The sequence below is a fragment of the Oncorhynchus keta genome, unplaced genomic scaffold (assembly GCF_023373465.1).
Source record: "Oncorhynchus keta strain PuntledgeMale-10-30-2019 unplaced genomic scaffold, Oket_V2 Un_contig_1954_pilon_pilon, whole genome shotgun sequence".
NCBI classification, from domain to species: Eukaryota; Metazoa; Chordata; class Actinopteri; order Salmoniformes; family Salmonidae; genus Oncorhynchus; species Oncorhynchus keta.
In genome coordinates this window covers 80,811-92,241 of record NW_026281536.1, presented here as the reverse complement: position 1 = coordinate 92,241, position 11,431 = coordinate 80,811, and the positions used below count along the sequence as shown (strand labels likewise).

The following is an 11,431-nucleotide window of genomic DNA, read 5'->3' as shown; positions in this document are numbered from 1 at the left end:
GACAGCCTTTTATACGGCCGCTTGTCAAACACGGCTTTTTGGTGGTTCTTCGGGATTATAATATACACTTCAAGCCATTTTTATTTTTTAAAATTTTTTTTTACAGAATGAACAGATTCTTCAAAGAATTTACTGAAAGAGGAATTAGTGGCCTTAGTCTCACGGCATGTCAGTAACGATTAGCCCGAACGGATGGATGACGCTTCAATGCTTGATGATGCTAGGCCTATTCAGTACTTTGTGGGAGAGAGGTCCAAAATCACTCCGCGACAATCCTGTAGATCCCTACAGACCACCCACTCATCAAATTGTTTGATAGATTACTGTCTATCTCTCAATGTCAAACATGGTGAAATAAAATGAGTGGTATTTTAAGCACAAACACATCAGAGTGGGAACACAAGTCGGAGAAGGGGGGTAGCCAAAGAAAAAAATATTTATTATTTTCATTAACATGCCTGGTATCTATCCTAAGACCTAATCTTCATCCATTTGTAATACCATACAGTACACAATGCCTAACAGTATTACATTTTGGAAAATAAAATAGAGCCTAGGAAATGATGAGGTATGGCATTCACTATGGACATATTTCATAGACTGTAGGCCTATTTGAAGCGTGGCTTGATCTATTTAGATACAATTCTGACATGTTTGTTGTGGTGTGAGGAGCTATAGGCTAGGCCCTGCAACCACAATGTATGAGTGGAATACGCACTAAATGTGACACATTTTTAAATAGAAATGTAATTGAATTACATTGAATTGATATCAAATATAGCTGACTGTGGCCTGGTTGTCCTACATAGCCTAAGCTACGTATCCTTAGACAAATCAGGCAAGGCATTTATATCAAGACAACATTATGTTCAGGTAAAGCTGGTTAATTTATTATTTTAGGCTACAGCTCTGGTCCAGAGCGTTAAGTGCGTTCCTTCCTGTTACTGGTCCAGTGAGTGGAACGCCCAGGATCAGAGCTACCTGTCAAAGTGAACAAACAAGTGTTTTGTTTCCGTGTGCGTAACCACGGCCCCGCCCATTATAATAATACAAGGAACAAGGAAACACCTGCTGCCGCTGCGCATCTTTCACTCACGTCCACGAACTACTAGTAAGTATAGCCTCCTACGGCTAATTATACTATCCGAATATGTTTGTAAGTAAGGAGTTTTATGTCGATATTATTTCAATAAAAAGCGTAACAAAAAGTGCAATGTCAGATTGCTTGGTGCGTAATATAGATGAAGGGCTCTGTTCTTTGTGAAAATACTTTTTCCCCCTCTGAAATACTTCCTGCCCTAAAGTGCAATAGTCTACTTTTGATGAATCAAGACCGAATCGTAGTAAGTGTAGTCTACTTGACGGATGCTCAATAAATGTGGATTGAATCCAGGAAGTCAACACAAGTTGTTTAATCAGTGATTAAAGCTGTCAAACACGAATTACCAACTATCTAAACATGACAACCAATGTAGCTTACATTTGTGCAAGATAAATAGTGTCCCAAGTCATACCATATTCCTAACAGTGCACTACTTTTGCCCAAAACTCAATGGGGGCTGATCAAAACTAGTGCACTATAACGGGAAAAGGGTGCCATTTGTCTGTCACTTGTGGGTAAGACTGTAAAAAATAAGATGTACGGTCAGGTCCAGAATTATTGGCACCCTTGATAAAGACGAGCAAAAAAATATATTGTGTATCAAATAAATAATTCACATACAGAGCTAGTGTCAAATCCCTCCCGACATGTTCTCCAATCCCATAAAACATTTTTGAAAAATACTCGTTATCCTCGCATGGTGAGGTATTGAAAACAGGGGTGCCAATAAATTTGAGCCCCTATCTTTTTCAGATATATTTAAAAATATATTTTTTATTAAAATCCCCTTTCTCCCTCAATTGTTTTTTTGCATACAATATAGATCAGTATTCTTTTTTTATTTAGTATTTTATACAGTATTTTTTTCTCTCATCTTTATCAAAGGTGTTAATAATTGTGGACTGTATGTTATTTTGTTCAGGTCATACACAGGACATCACCATGTCTGAGGGTAAAACAGTCACATTGAAGCCTGTGGACCTGGTAGAACCAGAACCAGGCTTCTCATCCTCTCACCTAGACCCTGCCGATACCTCCTATCAGCCCCTGCTTTAGATAAGACACCGGGTCAGCCAGACCTCCAAGGCCTGGACAGTGGACACCCGGGGACAGAGGAGAAAGGCCCCGTTGGCCCCTACGACACCTGATGCTGGGGCTCAGGGGAATCGATGGACCTCAACACTGGACCAGTTTAAACTGAAGCGGTTCTTCGTCTTGAGGGTAAAGCTTAATACTGACTTGAACACGGGGCATCATTATAGAACAAACCGGAAGCTGTACACGATGCCCTGTTGTTACATGTATGTAAATCATGCTTACAGTAATTATATCTACAGTAAATACCGAATAAGAACGGTTCCAAATTAGCATTGTCCTAAAAATAATGGCTTAAAACAATATTATGTTTTAGTAAATTCAATTAATCCCATTCATGTGGAACATGCCCATGGGTTCCCCTGCGCAGATTCATGAAATGTAACTTGTCTCAAGACACAATGTGAACAGATTTAAACATCTCCATCATCCCGGCTCCGTGTGTTCACACCTACAGTAAATACACCAGTGCTTAATCAGCTGCCAGGCCAGACGGACACTCCTAAACTAATCACGTTATTAATCAACGTGTCCAAGTGTTGTGTGCTTATCTTTGACTTACTCTGAGGTCAGACATGGACAGGTTCCTTCAGAGTGGTTAGAGCGTTGGACCAGTAACCGGAAGGTTCCTTCAGAGTGGTTAGAGCGTTGGACTAATGACCGGAAGGTTCCTTCAGAGTGGTGAGAGCGTTGGACCAGTAACCGGAAGGTTCCTTCAGAGTGGTTAGAGCGTTGGACTAGTAACCGGAAGGTTCCTTCAGAGTGGTTAGAGCATTGGACCAGTAACCGGAAGGTTCCTTCAGAGTGGTTAGAGCGTTGGACTAGTAACCGGAAGGTTCCTTCAAAAAGCAACAAGAAAGAGGCTTTTGACACCCACCCTCTCAAGTTGTTCTGAATTCCTGCTACATTATTTTGTTGAAATATAATTTGATCTTTAAGAAATTAAGCTAATTGTATTGCAAACCAAATTGGCCATTTAAAGGTATAGGATTCATATAATATTAAATAAATATACTACCCAACACCCAACTTGACCCCAGACATGGGTCATCAAAAAATAATCATTTGAAAACCACCCACTGAGGTGGAGGTTATATGCAGGGGTACCGGTACAGAGTCGATGTGGAGGCTATATACAGGGTATTACGGTACCGAGTCGATGTGGAGGCTATATACAGGGGTACCGGTACAGAGTCGATGTGGAGGCTATTTACAGGGGTACCGGTACAGAGTCGATGTGGAGGCTATTTACAGGGGGTACCGGTACAGAGTCAATGTGGAGGCTATATACAGGGTATTACGGTACAGAGTCAATGTGGAGGCTATATACAGGGTGTTACGGTACAGAGTCAATGTGGAGGCTATATACAGGGTGTTACGGTACAGAGTCAATGTGGAGGCTATATACAGGGGGTACCGGTACAGAGTCAATGTGGAGGCTATATACAGGGTATTACGGTACAGAGTCAATGTGGAGGTTATATACAGGGGTACCGGTACAGAGTCAATGTGGAGGCTATATACAGGGTATTACGGTACAGAGTCAATGTGGAGTTTATATACAGGGTATTACGGTACAGAGTCAATGTGGAGGTTATATACAGGGTCAATGTGGAGGCTATATACAGGGGGTACCGGTACAGAGTCAATGTGGAGGCTATATACAGGGTATTACGGTACAGAGTCAATGTGGAGGTTATATACAGGGGTACCGGTACAGAGTCAATGTGGAGGTTATATACAGGGTATTACGGTACAGAGTCAATGTGGAGGTTATATACAGGGTATTACAGTACAGAGTCAACGTGGAGGCTATATACAGGGTATTACGGTACAGAGTCAATGTGGAGGCTATATACAGGGTATTACGGTACAGAGTCAATTTGGAGGCTATATACAGGGTGTTACGGTACAGAGTCAATGTGGAGGCTATATACAGGGTATTACGGTACAGAGTCAATGTGGAGGCTATATACAGGGGGTACCGGTACAGAGTCAATGTGGAGGCTATATACAGGGTGTTACGGTACAGAGTCAATGTGGAGGCTAAATACAGGGTGTTACGGTACAGAGTCAATGTGGAGGCTATATACACAGGGTGTTACGGTACAGAGTCAATGTGGAGGTTATATACAGGGTATTACGGTACAGAGTCAATGTGGAGGTTATATACAGGGTACTACGGTACAGAGTCAATGTGGAGGTTATATACAGGGTATTACGGTACAGAGTCAACGTGGAGGTTATATACAAGGTATTACGGTACAGAGTCAACGTGGAGGTTATATACAGGGTATTACGGTACAGAGTCAACGTGGAGGTTATATACAGGGTATTACGGTACAGAGTCAACGTGGAGGTTATATACAGGGTATTACGGTACAGAGTCAACGTGGAGGTTATATACAGGTTATTACGGTACAGAGTCAATGTGGAGGTTATATACAGGGTATTACGGTACAGAGTCAGTGTGGAGTCTATATACAGGGTATTACGGTACAGAGTCAATGTGGAGGTTATATACAGGGTATTACGGTACAGTGTCAATGTGGAGTCTATATTCAGGGTGTTACGGTACAGAGTCAATGTGGAGGCTATATACAGGGTATTACGGTACAGAGTCAATGTGGAGTCTATATTCAGGGTGTTACGGTACAGAGTCAATGTGGAGTCTATATACAGGGTATTACGGTACAGAGTCAATGTGGAGTCTATATTCAGGGTGTTACGGTACAGAGTCAATGTGGAGTCTATATTCAGGGTGTTACGGTACAGAGTCAATGTGGAGTCTATATACAGGGTATTACGGTACAGAGTCCATGTGGAGGTTATATACAGGGTGTTACGGTACAGAGTCAATGTGGAGTCTATATTCAGGGTGTTACGGTACAGAGTCAATGTGGAGGTTATATACAGGGTATTACGGTACAGAGTCATACTGCTGGACTGCAGAGAAAACACAACAAAACATTTTGTTCTTATTAAGAGACATTGAAACCGGTTGTGCTTCTACATCTAATAATTGTCCCATTTACGGCGGAATGATCTTTAACCATGTGTTTTGTTGTCGTTTCTGTTTAGCCAGGGACCATGGACCAAGCTCTTGAGGACATCAAGGCTCTGGTCAATCAGGATGAGGATGGCCATGTCCATGGTGTCTGGCTGATGGCCGAGTGAGTTTATCTCCGTTCATATCTCTCTCACCCTACTATGTCCTGGTCTTCCATAGCCATTCTACGCCTGCTGGATGAGCAGAAGAAGAAATCATGTAACAGGAAGTTACAAAACAACAGATTTCCTGTTTCAACAAGTTGTGATGATGTACTGTGTATGTGTTGCGTTCCCATCAACAGTGTAACTGAAAACCCCCACTGATATATAGAACCTGGCCGTTCTCAGCTGATATATAGTATCTGGTTGTTCTCAGCTGATATATAGTATCGGGTTGTTCTCATCTGATATATAGAACCTGGTTGTTCTCAGCTCGTATATAGTACCTGGTTGTTCTCAGCGGATATATAGTACCTGGTTGTTCTCAGCGGATATATAGTACCTGGTTGTTCTCAGCAGATATATAGTATCTGGTTGTTCTCATCTGATATATAGAACCTGGTTGTTCTCAGCTCGTATATAGTACCTGGTTGTTCTCAGCAGATATATAGTATCTGGTTGTTCTCATCTGATATATAGTACCTGGTTGTTCTCAGCGGATATATAGTACCTGGTTGTTCTCAGCGGATATATAGTACCTGGTTGTTCTCAGCGGATATATAGTATCTGGTTGTTCTCAGCTGATATATAGTACCTGGTTGTTCTCAGCGGATATATAGTATCTGGTTGTTCTCAGCTGATATATAGAACCTGGTTGTTCTCAGCTGATATATAGTACCTGGTTGTTCTCAGCGGATATATAGTATCTGGTTGTTCCCAGCTCACCGGGGAGTGTTCCCAGCCAGCTCACCCGGGAATGTTCCCAGCCAGCTCACCCGGGGAGTGTTCCCAGCCAGCTCACCCGGGAGTGTTCCCAGCTCACCAGGGAGTGTTCCCAGCAAGCTCACCGGGGAATGTTCCCAGCCAGCTCACCCGGGAGTGTTCCCAGCCAGCTCACCCGGGAGTGTTCCCAGCTCACCAGGGAGTGTTCCCAGCAAGCTCACCCGGGAGTGTTCCCAGCTCACCAGGGAATGTTCCCAGCCAGCTCACCCGGGAATGTTCCCAGCCAGCTCACCCGGGGAGTGTTCCCAGCCAGCTCACCCGGGAGTGTTCCCAGCCAGCTCACCCGGGAGTGTTCCCAGCCAGCTCACCCGGGAATGTTCCCAGCCAGCTCACCCGGGAGTGTTCCCAGCTCACCCGGGAGTGTTCCCAGCTCACCAGGGAATGTTCCCAGCCAGCTCACCCGGGAATGTTCCCAGCCAGCTCACCCGGGAGTGTTCCCAGCCAGCTCACCGGGGAATGTTCCCAGCCAGCTCACCCGGGGAGTGTTCCCAGCCAGCTCACCCGGGAGTGTTCCCAGCCAGCTCACCCGGGAGTGTTCCCAGCCAGCTCACCCGGGAGTGTTCCCAGCCAGCTCACCCGGGAATGTTCCCAGCCAGCTGACCCGGGAGTGTTCCCAGCCAGCTCACCCGGGAGTGTTCCCAGCCAGCTCACCCGGGGAATGTTCCCAGCCAGCTCACCCGGGAGTGTTCCCAGCTCACCAGGAGTGTTCCCAGCTAGCTCACCGGGGAGTGTTCCCAGCCAGCTCACCCGGGGAGTGTTCCCAGCCAGCTCACCCGGGGAATGTTCCCAGCCAGCTCACCCGGGGAATGTTCCCAGCCAGCTCACCCGGGAATGTTCCCAGCCAGCTCACCCGGGAATGTTCCCAGCCAGCTCACCCGTGGAGTGTTCCCAGCCAGCTCACCCGGGAGTGTTCCCAGCTCACCCGGGAGTGTTCCCAGCTCACCAGGGAGTGTTCCCAGCTCACCAGGGAGTGTTCCCAGCCAGCTCACCAGGGAGTGTTCCCAGCCACCTTTTCTAGGTAGTTCTAGTCCAGGGTGGACCTGGTCATAGAGGCTGTTCTAGTCCTGGGTGGACCTGGTCATAGAGGCTGTTCTAGTCCAGGTTGGACCTGGTCATAGAGGCTGTTCTAGTCCAGGGTGGACCTGGTCATAGAGGCTGTTCTAGTCCAGGGTGGACCTGGTCATAGAGACTGTTCTAGTCCAGGGTGGACCTGGTCATAGAGGCTGTTCTAGTCCAGGGTGGACCTGGTCATAGAGGCTGTTCTAGTCCAGGGTGGACCTGGTCATAGAGGCTGTTCTAGTCCAGGGTGGACCTGGTCATAGAGACTGTTCTAGTCCAGGGTGGACCTGGTCATAGAGGCTGTTCTAGTCCAGGTTGGACCTGGTCATAGAGGCTGTTCTAGTCCAGGGTGGACCTGGTCATAGAGGCTGTTCTAGTCCAGGGTGGACCTGGTCATAGAGGCTGTTCTAGTCCAGGGTGGACCTGGTCATAGAGGCTGTTCTAGTCCAGGGTGGGCCTGGTCATAGAGGCTGTTCTAGTCCAGGGTGGGCCTGGTCATAGAGGCTGTTCTAGTCCAGGGTGAACCTGGTCATAGAGGCTGTTCTAGTCCAGGTTGGGCCTGGTCATAGAGGCTGTTCTAGTCCAGGGTGGACCTGGTCATAGAGGCTGTTCTAGTCCAGGGTGGACCTGGTCATAGAGGCTGTTCTAGTCCAGGGTGGACCTGGTCATAGAGGCTGTTCTAGTCCAGGGTGGACCTGGTCATAGAGGCTGTTCTAGTCCAGGGTGGGCCTGGTCATAGAGGCTGTTATAGTCCAGGGTGGATCTGGTCATAGAGGCTGTTCTAGTCCAGGGTGGACCTGGTCATAGAGGCTGTTCTAGTCCAGGGTGGACCTGGTCATAGAGGCTGTTCTAGTCCAGGGTGGACCTGGTCATAGAGGCTGTTCTAGTCCAGGGTGGAGTGGTGGGCCTGGTCATAAAGGCTGTTCTAGTCCAGGGTGGACCTGGTCATGAAGGCTGTTCTAGTCCAGGGTGGACCTGGTCATAGAGACTGTTCTAGTCCAGGGTGGACCTGGTCATAGAGACTGTTCTAGTCCAGGGTGGACCTGGTCATAGAGGCTGTTCTAGTCCAGGGTGGACCTGGTCATAGAGGCTGTTCTAGTCCAGGGTGGACCTGGTCATAGAGGCTGTTCTAGTCCAGGGTGGACCTGGTCATAGAGACTGTTCTAGTCCAGGGTGGACCTGGTCATAGAGGCTGTTCTAGTCCAGGGTGGACCTGGTCATAGAGGCTGTTCTAGTCCAGGGTGGACCTGGTCATAGAGGCTGTTCTAGTCCAGGGTGGACCTGGTCATAGAGGCTGTTCTAGTCCAGGGTGGACCTGGTCATAGAGGCTGTTCTAGTCCAGGGTGGACTTGGTCATAGAGGCTGTTCTAGTCCAGGGTGGACCTGGTCATAGAGGCTGTTCTAGTCCAGGGTGGACCTGGTCATAGAGGCAGTTCTAGTCCAGGGTGGAGTGGTGGACCTGGTCATAGAGGCAGTTCTAGTCCAGGGTGGACCTGGTCATAGAGGCTGTTCTAGTCCAGGGTGGAGTGGTGGGCCTGGTCATAAAGGCTGTTCTAGTCCAGGGTGGACCTGGTCATGAATGCTGTTCTAGTCCAGGGTGGACCTGGTCATAGAGACTGTTCTAGTCCAGGGTGGACCTGGTCATAGAGACTGTTCTAGTCCAGGGTGGACCTGGTCATAGAGGCTGTTCTAGTCCAGGGTGGACCTGGTCATAGAGGCTGTTCTATTTAGGTGGACCTGGTCATAGAGGCTGTTCTAGTCAGGGTGGACCTGGTCATAGAGGCAGTTCTAGTCCAGGGTGGACCTGGTCATAGAGGCTGTTCTAGTCCAGGGTGGAGTGGTGGGCCTGGTCATAAAGGCTGTTCTAGTCCAGGGTGGACCTGGTCATGAAGGCTGTTCTAGTCCAGGGTGGACCTGGTCATAGAGACTGTTCTAGTCCAGGGTGGACCTGGTCATAGAGGCTGTTCTAGTCCAGGGTGGACCTGGTCATAGAGGCTGTTCTAGTCCAGGGTGGACCTGGTCATAGAGGCTGTTCTAGTCCAGGGTGGACCTGGTCATAGAGGCTGTTCTAGTCCAGGGTGGACCTGGTCATAGAGGCTGTTCTAGTCCAGGGTGGACCTGGTCATAGAGGCTGTTCTAGTCCAGGTTGGACCTGGTCATAGAGGCTGTTCTAGTCCAGGGTGGACCTGGTCATAGAGGCTGTTCTAGTCCAGGGTGGACCTGGTCATAGAGGCTGTTCTAGTCCAGGGTGGACCTGGTCATAGAGGCTGTTCTAGTCCAGGGTGGACCTGGTCATAGAGGCTGTTCTAGTCCAGGGTGGACCTGGTCATAGAGGCTGTTCTAGTCCAGGGTGGACCTGGTCATAGAGGCTGTTCTAGTCCAGGGTGGACCTGGTCATAGAGGCTGTTCTAGTCCAGGGTGGAGGGTGGACCTGGTCATAGAGGCAGTTCTAGTCCAGGGTGGACCTGGTCATAGAGGCTGTTCTAGTCCAGGGTGGAGTGGTGGGCCTGATCATAAAGGCTGTTCTAGTCCAGGGTGGACCTGGTCATGAAGGCTGTTCTAGTCCAGGGTGGACCTGGTCATAGAGACTGTTCTAGTCCAGGGTGGACCTGGTCATAGAGACTGTTCTAGTCCAGGGTGGACCTGGTCATAGAGGCTGTTCTAGTCCAGGGTGGACCTGGTCATAGAGGCTGTTCTAGTCCAGGGTGGACCTGGTCATAGAGGCTGTTCTAGTCCAGGGTGGACCTGGTCATAGAGACTGTTCTAGTCCAGGGTGGACCTGGTCATAGAGGCTGTTCTAGTCCAGGTTGGACCTGGTCATAGAGGCTGTTCTAGTCCAGGTGGACCTGGTCATAGAGGCTGTTCTAGTCCAGGGTGGACCTGGTCATAGAGGCTGTTCTAGTCAGGGTGGACCTGGTCATAGAGGCTGTTCTAGTCCAGGGTGGACCTGGTCATAGAGGCAGTTCTAGTCCAGGGTGGAGGGGTGGACCTGGTCATAGAGGCAGTTCTAGTCCAGGGTGGACCTGGTCATAGAGGCTGTTCTAGTCCAGGGTGGAGTGGTGGGCCTGGTCATAAAGGCTGTTCTAGTCCAGGGTGGAGCTGGTCATAGAGGCAGTTCTAGTCCAGGGTGGACCTGGTCATAGAGACTGTTCTAGTCCAGGGTGGACCTGGTCATAGAGACTGTTCTAGTCCAGGGTGGACCTGGTCATAGAGGCTGTTCTAGTCCAGGGTGGACCTGGTCATAGAGGCTGTTCTAGTCCAGGGTGGACCTGGTCATAGAGGCTGTTCTAGTCCAGGGTGGACCTGGTCATAGAGACTGTTCTAGTCCAGGGTGGACCTGGTCATAGAGGCTGTTCTAGTCCAGGGTGAACCTGGTCATAGAGGCTGTTCTAGTCCAGGTTGGACCTGGTCATAGAGGCTGTTCTAGTCCAGGGTGGACCTGGTCATAGAGGCTGCTCTAGTCCAGGTGGACCTGGTCATAGAGGCTGTTCTAGTCCAGGGTGGACCTGGTCATAGAGGCTGTTCTAGTCCAGGGTGGACCTGGTCATAGAGGCTGTTCTAGTCCAGGGTGGACCTGGTCATAGAGGCAGTTCTAGTCCAGGGTGGAGTGGTGGACCTGGTCATAGAGGCAGTTCTAGTCCAGGGTGGACCTGGTCATAGAGGCTGTTCTAGTCCAGGGTGGAGTGGTGGGCCTGGTCATAAAGGCTGTTCTAGTCCAGGGTGGACCTGGTCATGAAGGCTGTTCTAGTCCAGGGTGGACCTGGTCATAGAGACTGTTCTAGTCCAGGGGTGGACCTGGTCATAGAGACTGTTCTAGTCCAGGGTGGACCTGGTCATAGAGGCTGTTCTAGTCCAGGGTGGACCTGGTCATAGAGGCTGTTCTAGTCCAGGTGGACCTGGTCATAGAGGCTGTTCTAGTCCAGGTGGACCTGGTCATAGAGACTGTTCTAGTCCAGGGTGGACCTGGTCATAGAGGCTGTTCTAGTCCAGGTTGGACCTGGTCATAGAGGCTGTTCTAGTCCAGGGTGGACCTGGTCATAGAGACTGTTCTAGTCCAGGGTGGACCTGGTCATAGAGGCTGTTCTAGTCCAGGGTGGACCTGGTCATAGAGGCTGTTCTAGTCCAGGGTGGACCTGGTCATAGAGGCAGTTCTAGTCCAGGGTGGAGGGTGGACCTGGTCAT

At 49.0% G+C, this 11,431-nt stretch overlaps 1 protein-coding gene across 1 annotated transcript in view; it reads left to right on the top strand.

The window, feature by feature from the left end:
• Positions 1–1,022: 1,022 nt before the first annotated feature.
• LOC127920437 (tumor protein p63-regulated gene 1-like protein) overlaps positions 1,023–11,431 on the top strand; it is an 80,212-nt gene continuing 69,803 nt past the window's right edge. Inside the window, exons 1-3 of the mRNA XM_052504518.1 lie at positions 1,023–1,111; positions 2,025–2,323; positions 5,279–5,370. Coding sequence (XP_052360478.1) covers positions 5,288–5,370 — 83 coding nt within the window. The 5' untranslated portion in view covers positions 1,023–1,111; positions 2,025–2,323; positions 5,279–5,287. The remainder of the gene's footprint in view (positions 1,112–2,024; positions 2,324–5,278; positions 5,371–11,431) is intronic.